This window comes from Babylonia areolata, chromosome 18 (assembly GCF_041734735.1).
Source record: "Babylonia areolata isolate BAREFJ2019XMU chromosome 18, ASM4173473v1, whole genome shotgun sequence".
Classification (NCBI taxonomy): Eukaryota; Metazoa; Mollusca; class Gastropoda; order Neogastropoda; family Buccinidae; genus Babylonia; species Babylonia areolata.
The window spans coordinates 56,317,939-56,338,210 of NC_134893.1; the positions used below are offsets into that span (position 1 = coordinate 56,317,939).

The window sequence follows — 20,272 nt, forward strand, 5'->3', positions numbered from 1 at the left end:
TGGCAGCCAGAGTGTTGTCTTCTGGCAAAATTCTCAGTGCAGAAAAAAATCAGCTCTGACAGGTACACAAATATATGAATATACTAAAAGCCTGACAAAGCACGTTGTGTTTCTCTGCTGCGCATCAGTGCATCTGCCACTAGTGAAGCAAATGTGATGTAGCGCGGTATATGGATTTGTCTGAACGCAGCCTGGCGACGCCTAATTGAGAAACCGACACTTACATATGATATTCGCTCGATATAGAATTTTTTCACACTTCCACGGCGCACAAGCCAATTTCAATTAACTTTAACAATCACAGGAGAACTTGCGAAATGTTTCAGTCCGGCCAAAGATGACCTAAAACATTGGAAAGAAAAAATAAAACTGACAGAACGCCGCAATCAAAACGGTGTCCGAGTTTCGAAACTGAGTTAAAATTTCTTTCAAATATTACTTAAGTCCAAGTTGATATGAACTACTGTTCGCATTCACACTGGAGGGGGAAAAAACACCGAAACCACCGAAATCTTCAACCAAATGTCACAAAGTTAAACTTCGAATCCCTCAAGGGAGAATATTCAACATCACGAACAAATTACTTCTCTTACTTGATTCCGTGGTTTATCCAAATTACATATAGGAGACAACCCCTTAACCCACCAACCGCAGATTGTTCTTCATTTACTCACACGCAATACACGGATACAGTAACTTCCAATTCCCCTCCCCCTCCTCAAAAAAAGAAGGAAAAAGTTTCTCTCAAAGAATTAACTGCAGAATCTTTAACGTGCAGCTCTCCGCAATACCAGACACCTAGTCTCCACCCACACACTAATTTAACTTGCATGTATTTACAACATTGGTTTGTGTCCGGAGCTGTGTGGTAACACAGAGTCTAGTTGTGATGATTTGCACATTTATGTGTGTTTTTGTTGTTGTTGTTGTTGTATAATTATTCCGTGATGTTTGGGTTACATAATCTACTCCTTTCCTCATCAGTCTCAATACCTACATACACGAACATCATAATTCAATACACTCGATTTCAAACCCTACATTACACACTGCATTATAGTATAGTCACAGCATCATCATTCTTCACATATAATATAATGCTTAATTGTGACGATGTACTTATACACCTCAAACATATCTCCTCGGTGGCGTCGACGGTCATGTTCTAGGCTTGGCAGTCTCAGAGTTTTCAGTCTCTCCTGATATGGTTTATCCCTCAGGGATGACAGCATCTTTGTTTCTCGGCGTTGCACATTCTCTACTTCGCTGCACAATGTTTTCTGCTGTGGCTGCCAGACGCAGTGACCATATTCCAATAGTGGTCGGACAAGGGCCTTGTATAATTGTACAAAGGTCTGATGTGTCAGGTGGTCAAAGGATCTTTCTATAATGCCAAGAATTCTGTTTGCTTTTGCTGTAGACTGTGTGATCTGTTCCGTGAAGGCTAGTCCATTATCAGTAAATACTCCCAGGTCCTTCTCAACCTCACTTTCTGCCAGGATAAACAGTGTCATGTCTCTCTTCCTCTGACAGATGTCAATAAAGATCGGCAACAACCGTTGGACATCATCGGAAGAAGACAAGCCTGCCCCCCCCCCCCCCGTACCCCCCCCCCCTCCCCCACGAACCTATAAATAGATATGTCCGTGCACACACCACTGAGCTCGATGTCCCACACACACACACACACACACACACACACAGAAAGGCAACACACATGCACTCAGTGTCCGACTCACGCTTTACAGTGATTGGCTGAATTAACTCATTCGATACTGCTTCCAGGTCACAGGTCGAAAAAACTGTCCAATCCCTGAGTTGCTGATCAATGCGTCCACGCTGAGCACCTCACACCTAGCAAGAACGGCATCCATTTTGTTGCAGCCGGTCGAAAGCAGCATCGTGCGAAATCTTGACCAAGTAGCACCATGGGGTTACCAAGAGTTTATTTTGACATAACGATAGGTGGTCAAGCCGCTGGAAGGATTATCATGGAGGTAAGATTAATTATGAAATGTCAGTGTCCTATTCTAGTGTTAGAATGAATTTTTAACCAAAAAATGGGAACCGGTCACGGGGCAGGCGAAGTGACATACACTTTAAGGGGAAAACAAAATACACACAAAACACACACACACACACACAGATTGCCGAACTAAGGTTATTCGGGGTGAGATAAAGATGAATACAACTGAAAGCCATGGGCGGTAATTATGCTTGCAAGTTGCATGCAGTAAATGGGGACAGAGGAGAATATCCGGAGGAAGTGTAATGTCGGTCGCAGTGTCGGCTTTACTGTCAGTCGCAGCTCATACTCGGCTGCAGCAACGACGGTAGAAAAAAACAAAAAGCAAAAATACCCCCAAACCCCCCAACAACCAACCAACAAAAAGCCGATAAATATATTACAGGCCTTAAAAGCATAATCTCTAAGGCTAAGCCTTTACAAACACAAACTATTTGAATTTGCACAACAGGCTGGATAGAAGTATCAGTACACAGTAGCGCAAGGAGACGTCACTGCGTTCGGTCAAATCCATATACCCTACACCACATCTGCCAAGCAGATGCCTGACCAGCAGCTTAACCCAAAGCGCGTAATCAGGCCTTAGACTGGATAGAGCCTAATCAGGCTAATGAGAGCAAGTAGCTGTTGGGCGCTCATCATTTTTTTTTTTTACAGTCCTTGATGATGTTTGAAGGAGAAGATTGGGCCCCCATCTTCATATGCCGAGCCCTAGACACAGTAGATATTAAATCACTGTCTCAAAGGCCATAAAACTTTTTTTTTTTTAAAAGACAGCTGACGTCATTGATTAATCTCTCATGAAGGAATGATATGGATACTTAAACTAGGTTAAAGAGCGCCTACCCTCGCTCAGCAGTCAAAGTCGTGTACAAACTAGGGTCATTTGCGCAAGTGGCTGCCTGCCTGGGTAGAGCCAACTGAGGGCTGTCATTTGGTGTGCATCATTTGTTTCATTCATTCACATTTCAGACACTAGTGACGTACACATACTCAGACTTGCAACATTTTAGTGTATGACCATTTTATTTACCCTGCCATGTAGGCAGCAATACTGGGGGGTGTGCATGCTGGGTGTGTTTTTGTTTCCATAACCCACTGAATGCTGACATGGATTAGAGAGATCTTTAAGGTACGTATGAAGGGGGTTCAGGCACTAGCAGGTCTGCACATCTATATGTTGACATGGGAAATACCCTTTACCCACCAGGCGCCATTTCCAAGATTTGAACCCGAGATACTCAGATTGATAATGGTGGGAAATACGGAAAACACACACACGTGTGTGCACAGTGCTGGACCCTAAGCAGACAGAAATTTACCCAGTCCCACCCTAAACCCCCCCACACACTTGCAATAATGTACATGTTTATTATGTTATGTGCAGCTCAGACATAAACATTCAGCAGGATTATACACACACCTAAACAGCCATACATACACATATATTAATAATGTCAGTCCCGAAAAGAAATAGTACATATATTAAAAGCTGCATTTGCACATAACTCCCACAATCTACACTCAGCATGGCCAACCACCACTCCATACACATACCTGCACACATATTCCGAAAGCTCTCACCCACACACACCGTCACATACACTGTAGCTTCCATGACATACACTGTGATACTCTAATAACTCTTGTAATCTCAGTAAAAACGAGCCAGGAAATGATAGATCTGCTTCTCTCACATTGGTCACCAATTGGGTGGTTTGAAACTTTTGTGAATGTCTGATCAGGGATGCTTTAGACATTGAGTTATTTTAACTCATTGAGCCCTGTGCCTGAGCATTACTCTGGTGTCTCCTTCATTTGTGGGTTGCAACTTCCACGCTTTTATGTGTATGACCATTTTTACCTGGCCATGTAGGCAGCCATACTCCGTTTTTGGGTATGTTCTTGTTTCCATAACCCACCGAACGCTGACATGGATTACAGGATCATTAATGTGCATATTTGATCTTCTGCTAACTTATGAAGGGGGTTCAGGCACAAGCAGGTCTCCACATATGTCGACTTTGTACAGTATTTCTACTACAGTATTTCCGGACGTATCCACACGTAATTCAGAAGAAAATCGTAGATTTTATGCGTTTTCTCAGCATTTATATGGCATGGAGGCCTGCCAAGTCTGTCAACTCCCAAAGGTTAAATCAAATGGTTGAAATAAGTAGGAAGTTTATAAAACTTTGTCTAGCTGTCAGTTTGACTTCATATCTTAGCAGATCCTGCATAACCCAAATTTTAAGTGTAGTTAATGACTTGGTGATATTAATAATGACTCAGTATCATTGCATGAAAACTTTTTTTTAGAGTAGGAACAAACAAGCTGCAGCTTTTTAACACAAAGAACAGTCCCTTTATTTCACAAAACAGCTTGGCATAATTTGATGGTCTCCAGCTAAATTGCTAAGGGTTTCACTTGTAAAAATGTCTAAAATTAAAATGGTTTTTCTTGAATGTATCATTATGCTATCAATAGTGTTCATTTAGATTTTAGCTGAGGTTTTAGCTGAGGTGGTGGTTCATTCCGTATGTTAGTAACTGTTTCTGTAACGATAGTATTTTAATATTTGTGAGTTGAACAAACATCTTTCCATCAGCATTTTTTGTAGATCTGTATTGATGTGAACAAACTGATCTATGGCACATTTTGAACATGACCATAAATGTTTGTTTCAGTAAGGTCACAACATATCTTTCTACCTTAAAGAGAAAACAATTTGAAGTATCTAAAAATCTTGTGACAGCTTTCTACCATTCTAGCAGAAGCTTTGTTGGTTTGAACTTGGAACATGTAGCTCTTCTTAGCACCTTCTCGATTGCAATAGATTGGCGTTTGTTTGGGCACCACACTGTTCCATACTTGCAGTAGTACAAGTGTGGTTGCACTAGAGCTCTGTATTATTCAGCAAATATGTCATGGGTCAGATACGTGCATTTTATTAAATGTATTTTAATAATTTAATTTTGGTTTGCTCTGTGCAGATCAAATGCGTGTCAAATGTATCTTACTGTGCACAAGGCCTATAACCAGCTTGTTGATTTTATGTAAAGATCAGGCATCTGTTGCGTTGTTTTATTTATATTTTAATTGCAGATAAGATGTAGATATGACATTTGTATCACTATCATGTTGCATGCTATGACACATTGAATTGGAAACTGAAGAGAGCAATTTCTGTGCTCATGGTCATTTTTAACTTGGATAGGATTTTCCCTACCAGTATGCATCACCATTAAAGTTTACATTTATCAACATTGAAATAGAAAATCCATTTCTCTGTGCAAGTTTGGATATTATTCAAATCTTGTAAAATTGCATTGTAAGTGTGAAGATTTTACTTTTAGTATTAGCAAAAACTATACATGATAGTCCACATAGTCAGGAAACTGGAAAGTCAGAATGTAAAAGTGAATAGTATTGGTTCCAGAATATTTTCACTTAAAAAGTAAGCCTCAAACTGTCAAAGTACTTTTCACCAATTCTGACCTTTTCAGTTCTTGTTAAAATTTTTCATCCATTTATGTAAACTGCTGACAATATGATCATTAGCTTCTATTCTCCTCAAGTCATGTGGCACACTGTCAAAGCTTTGCAAAAACCTAGATCAGTTTTTAAAATTGAAGGGTTGGCACTTACAGGATGAGCTTGAAAATTTCATAGATGACAGGACCTGTATCATAATTCATATGTATGTTGTTGTTTTTTTTGTCAGTATAACTTAGTATTACTATTATTTGTTTAGTGGAGAAAAAATACAGAATGCACTGTACTTGTTCAGTGGAGAAAAAAATGCATTGTTTTTAACACAGGTGTCCCCCATTTATTGATGGTTTGCCAGGCATTTCAGAGTGTCTTATATAGTTATAAAGATATGTCTTGACAGTATTTTTAAAAACATTTCAGTTAACAAGGGCATGGAAGTTGTTATCAGGAAAGAATTCAGGTAAAAGTGCATCAAAATGGAGGACTGCAAGAAACTGTAAAGGACATACATATGTGCATGTATTTTTTTTTTAAAGAGGGAATCTAGATTAGTTTATTGGTCATACCATATATGATTTTATTGAATTTATAATATATTTGTTTTATTTCCAGCTGCGATCTGATGTGGTTCCCAAAACGGCAGGTTAGTCCAGAATGTTGGATATTTTTGGTTCACTTGTTTAAAAAAAAAAAAAGAAAAAAAGTGTGTATAGTAGTAAAAGTAATCCTGTTTTGCCTCTGGTGTATGTGATAAACTTTGTCTAGAAATTAGTTTTCTCTGGAAATATCTGTTATGGTTATACAAAATGATCAACTGTGGGTATAAAAAAAACCCCCTATAATTACAGTGTCAGTTTGTAGACATGTTGACATTTTGATTTTTTAATATTTTGTATGTACATATACTTGGAAGACCCTGCAAGCGCTTCAAGGACACCTTGAAGACAAACCTCAAAGCCTGTGACATAGACATCGCTTCCTGGGAAACTGATGCCCTTGACCGCTGTTGCTGGAGGATGCTGTGCTCTAGTGGCATAAAGACGTTTGAAAACAAGAGAATGCTGCCATTAAGGAGAAGCGGGAGCAAAGAAGCAGGGCTCAACTTCTGGAGACATTTTCCCTTGCAACACCTGTGGGAATTGCTTCGCAACCAGAATTGGCCTCTTCTCCCATATGAGGACACGCACCGACAGATAAGCCTGCCTGCCTACTCATCCGTCAGACCGACAGGAGACTCCATGATGTACATATGTAATGATATACATATATAGACTAATAGAGAGATATACAATAAATGAATTCACCACAGGGTGACTGCATTGAATATTGTTCTTAAGGCAAGGGGGTTGGGGGGGGGAGGGATGAGGGGGGCTATCTCTACCTTCCTTTGGTAGTTGAAGCTAAAATTAGACGACTGTAGTCCACTTCTGTAGGTTTGTCTGTGTGGTCTTTGACAGCGATCAGTTTCCAGTAAAAACAGACCTGGTCAACTCGGGACTCTTAGGCCTAGGGTGACTTCAAACACTGATATCAACCTGGGAGCAAAATGAACGCCAAAACAGCTGATGTCTGGATGTAGCATATTGCATGGCAGACAGTACTGTACTCTACCAAGTCAAACTACAGTGATGTGAGAGCGAAGCGGAAACACGTTAATGAATTATTACTATTTAAAACAAAGCAAAAAACAAAACAAATCTCCTTTTGGCGGTACTGCTGCAGAAAAACCTTAGACTAGAGGCTGTTCCTGAGATTTGTGCAAATTTTGGGAGAAAATTGTGGTGGGGTAGGGGGTGAGACAAAGTGTGTCGCAGACAACGGCTGCCAATGCAAATGTATTTTAAGACAAAAATGTTGGTTTGATCAAATTCAATGGACTGTGAATGAAAAACAAAGGTCAGCAAAGCCAGATTCACTCCTGTTTTCAGGTACACAGAGGATTTATGAATTTAATATTTAATTACACATACTTAACCATGACCCACAAGTGCAGACTCCGGCAGGGGTCTGATTCTTGTCCTGTGCAAACTACTACCTGCCTATGTGGAGAAAACGAAAGTAGCTACGGCCGATAACCTCCAGAAGTAGGTTACCTCCCCTGTGTGTCCCTGACTGGCGCCCTCTTTTTCCTGATTTGCAGACACACGTACCCATACATGCATGTGCACGCGCACACACATTCATTTTACCATCACTTTCATACACACCCTCGCCCCATACAAACACGATGGCATGTACACATACACACACACGCACACACACACACACACACACACACACACACACACACTCACACACTCAAAGAACGATCTATATCACTTTCTGGCTGAAAGGGCCATTTGTCACTGCGCAAATTACCAAACCTTGATTGTAAGATTTGAAGTTAATACGTTTGTGTGCTGAAAAAGTGAAATTGTCAGCTGATAATGTGGTGATAAACTTCATGGCTGCAATTTATTAGGTACTCATGTTGCAGAAGTTCCAAAGATTTATCTGCATAACAAGCAGGAAATATGTTTTGTTCAAATGCACACGCAGTCTGTCTTTCTTTTAGACATCGGTAGGACTGTATGTCACTATCAAAGTTGTCTTTGTTCTTGCTTGGCTGTATTTCTTGTGTGACGTCACTCTTCAGGTTTTCTGCCCCTTCTGTAACAGTGTTTGGGTGTGTGTATGTGACAGTTTGTGTTTTTGTGATTATGAGTGCATGCATATGTAAAGTCATGAGTTTAACCCCAAGGCTGCCTATATGACGAGATAACTCGTCATGGAAAGCATGTACGCTTCGCTGCCACAATGACGAGATAACTCGTCATCGAAATATTCTGACTTTTCCCTACTTTGCATTCAGTTCGTTGACAAAAATGCTGGTAGCTTTAGCTTGGGGAATCTTTCTAGATTCTATTCATAGCTAGAAACACCATCTGCGTCATAAGGCAGTCCTTTATTTGAACGTTTTGGTTGGGATACTGGCCGCAGTCTTTGCCTGGCTCCTCCTCTCGCTCGCTCAACAAAATGTCGGACTGACTCCGTGCTCAAGATACGCGATTGTGGCGAACTAAATCAACCAAGATTACTTTCTTTAGCTGATGCTCAGAAAGAATTGAAGCATAAATTCGAAGGAGAAGACAGTGGTGAACATTTATAGGACGATTTGATAGAAAATAAAGGAAGCAATCAAGAGAGTGGCCAAGATACTCAGTGACTGATGCCGGCTCTTCACCTCTAGCAGACGACAGAAGTCACCGAATTTTTAGCAGGCCACAGTGTGGGCTATTTTCTTGGCACTCAGCCAACGCGGTCTGATGAGAACTGGATAAAGTGACCCTGTGAGAGGGGTGAAGAGGAAGGGGGGTGGAGACTGAGGGGGCGTGGCCTCACATCCATATTATCACTTGCAGAAATCAATGGATTATATATCTTATTTCTTTTTCAGTTTTTTTGTATTGTGGTTGTTCTAGTATGATTTTGTGTGTGCAGATATCCATTTGTCCAGAAAATATGATATTTTAGTGGAAATTGCCTGACTAATGTTTGTAATGAACAAGTTGAAAATGTGACAAAAAACAAAACACTGATTTCAAAACAACAGCATGTCACTAAAAATGTATAAAATGGGAAAACAACATGTGTTTTGTATTCTTTATTCATTTCCCTTTCAGAAAATATATACTTTTATGGGTCCTTCTCCAATAACAAAGAGCACAGAATTTTTTGAAAATTTATACCCGTTTTTTGTGAAAAAACCCTGGCAAATAGATTTCACTTAAATCTCATTTTCCTGGCAGCGAAAGGGTTAAAACATGGAAGGCGGTAGATGATGTCAAAATGATTAAAAATCAGTTTATATAGTGTTTAAATCAGTGGGCCCCATCCCACGCTCTCCCTCTCACTCTCTCACACACGTACACCTCTGTGTGTGCGTGTGCACATGCATACACATATGCACACATGTGCCTGAGTGTGCAGATATGTATACACACATAGGCTGATGTTGCTATCTCACTTGCTCACACATAAGTTTAACCACCAGTATCTCTATCCCTTTCTCTCTCTCCCCTTCACCCATACATCTTTCTGTTTGCTTTGTCTTCTCAGTTTGAAGGTTACTCAAAAGGAAATGGACAAGCATCAGCAAAGTAACCAGACCCGTTTTATTCAACCATTTATTTAAAATTTAAATCACCAAAAACAATGTGAAACTTGACCACCACAGTGGTCCTCCCCCCCACCCCCTCCCCCGCCCTTTCATAATCATCCCATCACCCCCCCCCTCTCTTTCCTTTGATTATTTAATAGTCTATACCCTACTTGCCCTTTCTCCCTTCTCTCAAATGGACTGAAGAGAAGAGATGAAAATAGATGTAATGGGGTGGGGTTGAGGGGGGTCAAAGTCTAGTTATGTTGAGTCAGGCATATCGGTGGGCTGTGTGGAAAGTACCATTTCTATGCAACTACTGTGTAGATCATACTAGATGTAACAGCTGTTTGCACTACCTACCCTCTCTGGAATTATGTCCCAACCATGGTTTTTGCATTCCTGTCTTATTCAGTTATTGTGTCGGTGTTTACTGTTAGTGTTATCCTTCACCTCAAAATCACATACAGAATGTGAATGCCAAAACACACACACACACACACACACACACACACACACACACACAGTTGCAAAGACAAATAACACAATTATTTCAAGGTTGCTATTTCTTTTTTTTCTTTTCTTCCAAACTTGGTCTTCTGAAATTGCCAAATGTCTCCCAGGTTTTCAGACAGAAGGCTATGATAGCTCTCAGATTTTTGGCCAATGGCAATAGGAAACCTTTTTCTTCTGTGTGTTTGTACACATGTGTGCATGTTTTAACACGAGTTAATAAAGACCCCCTGCAAAACCGTGAAAAAGCAGTGATACATGCACAGTTCCTGGGGTTGCGCCCCCTAGACCACAAGCTGGGTATTGCCCCTGCTCCCCACCAAGAGCTTTAACCACCTCCCACCCCTGTCTACAGAACACTGTTTTACTTTCAGTCCCTCTCACATCCCTGTGACAGCCTTTATGACTATTTTCACAGGAGTCGATTCAATGCCCAAATAAGTTTTCCACTTTTATTCGAATTCAGTTATTTTACTGAAAGTAAAAGGCTCAAGTTTGTCACCAGATAAAGGTTTAATTTGGGTGCCTGGTTGTTGCAGAAGCCAATGACAGAGTTGTACAAGGCAAAATAAAGGCCTGTCCAAAGGCTGAAGTACTGTGCCAGAGGGTATTAGGGTGACATTTTTTCAACCAAGTGCAATTTGTATATTTATGTATTTGTGTGTGTGTGTGTACATATATATAATATATACATACACATGCTTTTAAGAAAAAGAAATATATAAATTATATGTGTGTATATATATATATATATATATATATATATATATAAAATTTTTTAATTATAAAGATTTTACTTTAATTTACAAACACATCAATTTCATAAGCTTGATTGTTTCATATGCTTGCTGGTCTGTTATCACAGAAATGTACACCATAGATCATGGTATGCAGACAGTATGACTTTAAAATGGACATTTAGAAGTATGGAATAAGTCCAGATTTGTGGTCATCAGTACTTACAGTTGATCTGTGTGATTGTAAAGTCTACAATTGTATCAACACGGTTTTTCTTCCGGTGTGTTTTTTGGTCAAAAGAAAATAAAGTCTGATGTAAAGTTTGTTTTCATTCCAGAGAACTTCAGAGCCCTCTGCACTGGAGAGAAAGGCTTTGGCTACAGCGGTTCATCCTTCCATCGAGTCATCACTGATTTCATGTGTCAGGGAGGTGACTTTACAAACCACAACGGCACTGGTGGCAAGAGCATCTATGGTAACAAATTTCAAGATGAGAATTTCCAACTGAAACACACTGGACCAGGTAATTGGACTTGGGAGAGACAATGTTGTCAATGGTTGGTTGGTTGGTCATTTTTTTTTTTTTTAATTAAATTTTTTTTTCTTGGGATAATTTATTATTTGATTCATTTGTGTATGTCTCGCGAATCTGAAAAAAATTAATTGCATGTGTAAGAAAAAGATGACTCAAATTAAATGGTGGGGCTTTCTTGTCTTTCTCAAAGATGAAGAAATATCTATTATATTTTTTTTCTGCACTTATCAAAACCCAAGAAGTTTATCTTTTCGGTTTCTGTCCCATGCAAATATTTGAGACCAGAAGTCAATAATGATATGAACATAACATGTTTATTTGAAAAACACAACACTTTACACCAGGGATTTGAAAACATGTCTTTTCATGTTTCTCTCAAGACTTTAACCAATAATCCACTGCAAAACAGTCCCATCAGTTTCAGTTTCAGTTGCTCAAGGAGGCGTCACTGCGCTCGGACAAACCATATACGCTACACCACATCTGCCAAGCAGATGCCTGACCAGCAGCGTAACCCAACGCGCTTAGTCAGGCCTTGGAAAAGAAAAAAAAAAAAAAAAAAAAAAAGGGGGGGGGGAATAAATAATAGATAAGCTTACATAAATAAATAAATAAATAAATAAATAATAATTATAATATAGAAAAAGGTAGTAGTAATAATAATAGTAATACTAATAAAATGATAATAATAAAAAATAAATAAATAAATAAACAAAACAATGCTGACAATTAAGCGAACGAATGCAAAACATGACGACACACACCCACACACACACCCACACATGCATAACAGAAATGCACCAAACATGCAGTTTCACAGATATGAAAGTACAGTCAAATACATATAAACGTACATGAGCTCCAACACACACACACACACACACACACACACACACACACACACACACACACACACACACACACACACATTACCTTGCACCTCCTCCAACCCCCTCCTCCACACACTCATTTCTAGCCTACGTATCGCAGCTTCCACGGCACACACACACACACACACACACACACACACACGCACGCAAACACACACTCACAGAGATGAACACTTACTTGTACAAGCACACACATATACGCCCATATCTCCCACCCCCAACCCCCACACATATATACAAAGATATATATATATATATATATATATATATATATATATATATATATATATATATATATACACACACACACACACCCGTACACAGATCTCTCCTGACACTTGTGTACACTTACACTCTCGCGCATTCACAAACGCACTCAAAAGCACAGACCCACACATCCACACAAACACACACATACACACACGCACAGAGGCTGCCAAGAGGGATGGGAAAAGATCTCTGATGCCAAGAACGTGGCGTCTAGTGTGTTGCTCAGTCTATTGTATTTGGAAAGGCCCACAGAGACTCTGTTCCGTTTTGAAGAAATTTGCATCCTTCCATCAAACAATTTCCAGTTAAAAACATAGACTTCATCTAAGCAGATCTGTAGTACAGTACAATATATTGAATATATCTTTATTCGTGTGACTGGAAATTAAGTGTGCCTCCACAGGCTCCAGTCAGATGTACACAGAAACATGACTAAGGTTGGATTAAAATGTCAAAAACCAAAACATTGATACCTAGGCTGCCTGGCCAACGAGATAACTTGCGGCACAGCCATGTATGTTTTGCTGCCATAGTGACGAGATCAGTTGTCTCTGAAATATTCAGACTTTTCCATGGTTCGTATCAATTGAGTTGGTTCACAAAAACATTGGTAGCTTTAGTCTGGGGAAGCTTTCAAGATTCTGTTGATAGCTGGAAACCCCATCTGTATTATGAGGTGGGCCTTTATTTAGATGATTAGGTTGGGTTACTGGCTGTTATTTACGTGCTTATCAAAATTGTGACATCTGGCACAACCTCTATGATTGAGGCGCACCTGAACTATCAAACTGCTGTCTTTTGCTGACACTCAAATGGAATTTTATTGGATAATTTGATAGACTGTGAAGGGAGTTAGGTGAAGGGAGTTATGAAGAGTTTGAGATTGGCATGATTGATGAGCAGACAGTTAGTGAAGCTGATGACTGACGGTGACTCTGACAGATAGCAGCAGTGGGAGCAACACTCTTGACACTGAGCAAATGTAGAGGTAGAAGTAGTTTGAGGGGAGGCAGACTGAGGGGAACTGGACAAAGTGTGGCATGTCGGAGGGTGAAGAGGAGGGGGGTGGAGGAGTGTGCGAAGTCGTAATGTGTTCAAGGAGATCAGTATAGGGCCAACAAACAGCTTATTCCCGACTTTACTAGTGACAGTGGAATGAAAAAAGACCCACACAACACATACTACACTGAATTTTTTTTTTCTCTTTTTGTAGATAATAATCGAATTCAGAAATTTGTTGAGGAAACCAATTCATGGGCACAGTAGACACTAAAACAGAAAAGGCAAATCCAGGAAGGCAGAAAAAGTACTCCAGGTATCAGCATGGTCAGATACAAATGTGTTCGAAATGAAACAGTTCTTGGTCTGACTAAACTGATGGGCATGATGATTTTTATTTTAAGAAAACTGATTTGGCTGAAAGGATTGGACAATATCTATGTTATCAGAGCAGTCACACTGAATCATGCATAAGTCTTTTTTTTTTTGTTTAGATTGTGGTTTTCTTGTATAATTTATGTGAACAGTAACACCCATTGAATATGAATATATTTTAGCTTTGTGATGACTGATGTTGTTTCAGGAATTCTTTCCATGGCAAATGCTGGCCCAAACACCAATGGCTCCCAGTTCTTTCTGTGCACAGTGAAAACTGAATGGTAGGTTTTTTTCCTTGTGGTGAGACCACAGCTTTTGGAAACAGTTAATTAAGTCTATGCAATCACTGTCTCATTTTTCTTTGGGGGGATATGTGTGTCTTTGTGGAATGAAATCTGAGGAGAAACTGGAGCAGGCGTGTGAGACTTAGATGTGATGTCACCAACATTGTCCGTTGCAGCATATATGACATCAATAGACCTTGTTCGTTAGGAAACCGGAAGTCAGTGAAAAGTTCAGCCCCTTCACCCTGGGACGTCTGGACAAGGCAACATGGCGACTCTGTCCGCTAAAACTGAAAGTGCGCTTGAATCCATGATTCTGCTGTCACAGAGACATTTCTGCTGTCACAGCAACATCAACATTCCGCAGATTTTTAACAACTGAACTGAAGAAAAAAGTATCGCTCCTGTGTGTTGCCCATTCATTCAGAATCTATATACATTCAAGTATTTCATATTGTTACTACATAGTATGAGTGAGTGAGTGTGTGTGTGTGTGCGCGCGTGCGCGCGCGCCTTCTAAAAACAGATTTCAGACTTGAGAAAATGGCCATTGCTGTTCCAATGAATTTTATCTTTTTCTGGCTTTTATATCATATTTTTATTTATTTATTTATTTATTTAAAAAAAATTTTTTTTGGAGTAGCTTTAATACATATTGTGGGGATGAGAGTGTTGGAGTTGAGCATGGAAATCTGTGGGGAAATGAGTGGTGCAGTTTAGCACGGAAATTGTGGGGAGAAGAGTGGTGGAGCTGTGCTTGGAATTTGATTAAAGATAATAACCATCAAGACTGATTCAGGTGTGTTTCATCACAGTTGCATTGATGATTAACTGCAAGTAAAGAATGATTTCATCTTGTGGTGTAGCATGCATGCATGTGTGCATGCTGTACTCACTCATACATGCATTGATAAGTCTTCTCAGGCCTCCCAGACATTCAGACACACCAGTCTGGTACAATCAGCTGGTCTGTTTACCCAAAATGGATATGTCTGTACTTTCACCAGGTTAAAATATGTATTTTATGGAAACAAGTAAGTTAATTGTATCTAACAACTGGCGAAAGGATTAATGCATACATACCGGTGTTCTCTTTGATGCTATTTTTTAGTAACTGGTAGTGTTGTAAATTCTTAGTGTAAGTATTTGCATTTATTTACATTTGCATGCCCCACTTTCCCATTTTTTTTATTTCCTGTATTTAAAAAAAAAAAAAAATTGTTTATTGCTTGTCAAATCTGTACAATCAAATTTGGACTTTTAACAAAATGCATTTTAGTGTAAACTGAGTCAAACAGACAGACTTGAAGAAAATCACTTTTTTTTTTGGTATCATTTATACCTAAATGCTAAATGATGAACAATAGTCTAAACAATTTGAGTTATGATGTAAGCACCATTTTGTTTTGGATGTTGTGTGTGTGTGTGTGATCTGTATTGAAGTTCAGTGTCTACATTCACAAAGTTTTGATTTTTTTTTTCCACGATCAGAAAGAAAAAAACAAAGCTTTGCAGTGAATCTTAACTGGTTTGAACTACACTGCCCCCCCCCCCCCCATTCCCCACCTTTCTCCCTCAAAGAGAAGAAGAAGAAAAATCACAGCTACAGTTTCTGAAGTCTTATTTAAATGCACCATATGATCAATATCATTAGCAAGCAGTGGGAATAAGCTTTGTCTGTTGAAATCAAATAATCTCTTGTATTCAAGTGATGTATATATTGCATATAAATCAACATTATATGAGATAAATATAGACAGTATATAAACAGTTGCAATATTCACATCAGTGAGAAAAAAGATATCAGGAGCATTCAAACTCCACAGTTCCCAAGAAGAAAGCTTAAAAAAAAACCCCGTCTTCATACACAGATGATAATCGGACTGTGTCGGTTGCACAATTTGTCAATACCAATGATCCTCCTGAATCAATCCTCTCTCAGCTAACACACACTCACACTACAAATTCATACCCACTACTGTGACCCCTCTTCAGTTGTAATTTTATGAGAAAAGTCTTCCAGACCCTAATAAGTCATCTTTCACTGTGTCATCAGTGTCAGATTGGTGTAAAGGGGGAAGCAAAGCTGTCAGATCATTACATACTTTCACTTCCAAGTTTGTTAAATTTTGTAAAATTACTCAGTTTACTGTCGGCAGCATTGGTTTCCACTGCTGATGCAGAAGTAGCAGTGATGTCTTCATGGACCTGCACATCTGACAGCTGTGACCAAAAAAAAAAAGAGAAAAGAATATATAATTATAGCTTGAATGTTATGACATTTGTTTTAGTTGCACATTTTCAGACTCCATACAACCCCCAAAATGTGTCAGATCTATTCACTGCATTATGCATGTGCAGAATCTCAAGCCAGTGAGTAGTTTAAATTTGCAACAATAACTATGCCTTATCTCTCTCTCTCTCTCTCTCTCTCTCTCTCTCTCTGTAAACATTCACATTGCCTGTGGAAGTAGCAAGGATCTCACTTTCTCAGTATCATTGTTGCAGCACTTTCTGAAAATGTGCATTTCCATTTGAAAGAAGTATGCGCTGACAAATGTTGTATAGTGCAAATGCTTTGTAGTGTTTGTTTCAGTGGTACACTAGTCTGTTTTGTACTAAGTGTAAGAGATGCATATATCTGTGCTGAATAAATATCACAGCTAAGAATGTAACAAAAAAACCAAACAAACCCAAACAAACAAAACAAAACAAAACAAACACAACACACATGCAGAAAAAAAATCCAGTTGAATGATACACCATTGGTGACTGGAAGTTGAAAAAGGCCGGCCAGCTGGTGTACTGTAATTCTCCCTTGTAAAGGTTAAGTTGTGCTTTTGGATTCAGACATTAGGTACCATAGATAAGTGTGTTAGAAATGAAGACAGTATAATCATTTTAGAAATCTCGTTGAGAAATCAGACCCAAAACATTCTTCTTTGAAACATAAAAAATGAATACTCGATACAAAGTGTCACATACTTGTTTTGAAGACTTTGTTCATAAAAAGTGAAGGAATATCATCGCCACTGAGGGGTGCAGTCCTTTTCAGTTCACGAAGTGATTCTGAGCTCGCCACACTCGTTGCATTTGATTCGTGGCTGGTATTCCTTGCGATGTCACCTTTTTTCCTTTGAAGTTCGAATAACACACACAGTACTTCTTTCCTCCCGTTTTCCCCAGATCGACCCGTTGTGAAGCATTTACACAAGTGCAGTCGACGAACTCGCAACTTTCACTTTCAGAGACTTCCCAAAAAATTCTCTTTCCGGCTTATTCAAGGGCAAATTACTCAAATTTTTTTTTCTAACGAACAAGGTCTGTTGGGGGTGTGGGGGACACTGCTGCAATATTAAGTTCATCCGTTTCCTATATTACAGCTGTGTTGATCCAGTGTATTCTTGTGCCAACATAATACTTGTCGCTTAATTTTGGAGTCAGTTGTTACTATGTTTTGGTCAAATCAAGAGATTATTACATGCATGCTTTGAATAAAACACACCAGCAAAAAACCGCGGTTTGGGATCTTAGCCCATGGTCTGATATGTGATGTATGTTTTTTCAAAAAATCTTGAAAGGGAAAACAATACTTCAAACACGCGCACACATTTTAACAATGCTTACAAACATACTGATGCTCCCTGTTACCCCACTCGACACACATACAAACACATGCACATAAATAGTCCATAGTTTCTGTGCAGTTACCACACAATCCACAGTTTGTGTACAGTTACCATACAGTCCACAGTTTGTGTGCAGTTACTACACAGTCCTTGTAACATTGTTAGTGTGCTCATTCTTTGTGCAGGCTTGACGGCAAGCATGTTGTGTTCGGCAGTGTGGTGGAAGGCATGGATGTGGTCAAGAAAATCGAGAAGGTGGGATCCCAGAATGGAAAAACGTCGCAAAAAGTCATGATTGCAGGGAGTGGACAGCTGTAGAAGCTTGTATTATGTGTCAGAACCATGGACATTTTCCTTGACTTTCAGGAATGTCGTCATGTGTAGAGAGCGCCTTTTTTTTAATTTAATTTTTTTATTGTATTTTTTTATAAGAAATTTGATATATTTTATTTTTGCAATATAATTTGTATCAGAGGATTAGGATTTGTTTTTTTTGTTTTGTTTTTTTTCATTTACCTTTTCACTTTGCAGTTTATATATTGTCAGATAGTAAGACTGACTTCTTCAAATCATGGTCTGTAAATTGAAGCACTTAAGTATTTGTTGAGTCATATTGTTGCATTGGTGTAAGCAACAATCTAGTCATTACAAGGACATCTCTGTAGCCCTGCATTTTATTTTGTTATTAAGTCATAACTTTCTTGAAGTTGACCTTCGATTTGTGATAAGGTTACTGAGAGAATTGAATCACTGGTTTCTCAGGAAGATGGCATATTTCTTTAGGGTTTAAAATTTTTTTTTTTTTTTAATGAACCTTTTGTGCTTGTTTTTCTACTTTTGGTCCATGGGAAGTAAACGATGTTGGTGGATTAAAAGAAGTGTCTTGGTGTTTTGTCAGAAACGCAAAGAGAAAAAAAGAAGACCGAAAAAAATCCTGAATTTGCCTATTCATATGCAGCATAACCGTTCTTATCAAGTTAGGTGTTAACATGATTTTTTTTTTTTTTTAACAATACAAAGATGATTTCGCGTTGGAACCAAAGTGACCAGTGTATAACTCACACATGGTGTTATTGCAGATGGGCTGCGTATTTCAGTTGGAGTTTGTCAGGGCTGTCTTTTGTCTACCAGTTTTCAACATATTTGTTGAACACATTACTGACACACTTGAAGATCATGTCAGCATTTGAGAGAGAACTATCACAAATTTTCATTTCATAGATAACATTGTTGATAGATATCCGGTTAGGAAATGAACAAGAACTGGCCAAGCTAATTAAAAGACAGGATGAAACAAAAGATAATGGAAATAATTGAAAAAAGTAGTTTAATTACACATACTTAACCGTGACCCAACTAGTGCAGACTCCGGCAGGGGTCTGACATTCCTTTCATGGCTAGCTGCAACACCACCATCACTACTGATATCACTGGCCATGGACTGAAGCAGGGAAAGGTCATGAGTTCACTTCATCTTGGATTAGCAATGAGGGATTCAAACCAGGAAGCCTCAGGGGTAGCAAAGACAACATCAGCACCTTTCAGACTGTTCCTGTGTGGAAGGACCACATCGCCGTGAAACAAGATCAGGCTCCTGTATACTCGGGTTATTTTCATGTATGTATGTGAGACATGGACCATCAGAGCAAATTTGAGAACCCAAGCCATGGAAGTAAAGTATAATCACAAGATACTTAACTCATTCTGCTCCAGGTTTGAGTTAACTTGTACCATGAGTACTTTCCCTGTGGGCTTGGTACGAGTATTCTCATTCCAACACACTATTCTTGGTTTGTTTATTCTTGTTTAGTACAGTTGGGGAAGGAGTTAATGTCATCTGCTCTGATCATAACCACCGGTAAACCAGAGCACTACACCGTCAAGCAGCACATTTGACCATATAAAAATCTGCTGACATCACTATGTTGATATGGCCATGTAACAGGATCCAATGGCTTTGTTAAAAAAGTCCTCCAGGGGTCTGTTGAAGGAGGGAGACAGAGGGGAAAATAGAAAAAAAGGATGGACTGACATTGCAGAATCAACAGAGAAACCATTTGCTGCTTTGACATAAACTGACATGAGGAATCTGAACAGTTCTTCAGTGTGGCACCCCGATGAATTCAGAGTTGAAGGTGAAGAAGTGTGTGTGTGTGGCCTTGCAAAAAAGTTAAGCCAGGCAAAAAAAGAAAAAGGAAGAAAAAGTATCAGAGGAGTGCCAAAACATATATTCTACCTGCCACCATGATAACAATGGTAGTTAAAACAACTATTAATTCCTTGAAGCAGAACATGAGGTGTAGCAATCACTGTAGAGATGAACCACTTCACTAACCAATGCCATTTAATTTTTTGTGCAATAGATGCCTGGGTGCC

At 39.1% G+C, this 20,272-nt stretch overlaps 1 protein-coding gene across 1 annotated transcript; it reads left to right on the forward strand.

The window, feature by feature from the left end:
* The first annotated feature begins 1,837 nt into the window (after nucleotides 1-1,837).
* Nucleotides 1,838-18,774, forward strand: LOC143292938 (peptidyl-prolyl cis-trans isomerase-like). The gene is made up of 5 exons (XM_076603642.1): nucleotides 1,838-1,997; nucleotides 6,135-6,165; nucleotides 11,249-11,434; nucleotides 14,189-14,264; nucleotides 18,082-18,774. The coding sequence occupies exons 1-5, from the start codon at nucleotides 1,929-1,931 to the stop codon at nucleotides 18,212-18,214; spliced, it is 495 nt and encodes a 164-aa protein (XP_076459757.1). The 5' UTR covers nucleotides 1,838-1,928; the 3' UTR covers nucleotides 18,215-18,774.
* The last annotated feature ends 1,498 nt before the right edge of the window (nucleotides 18,775-20,272 follow it).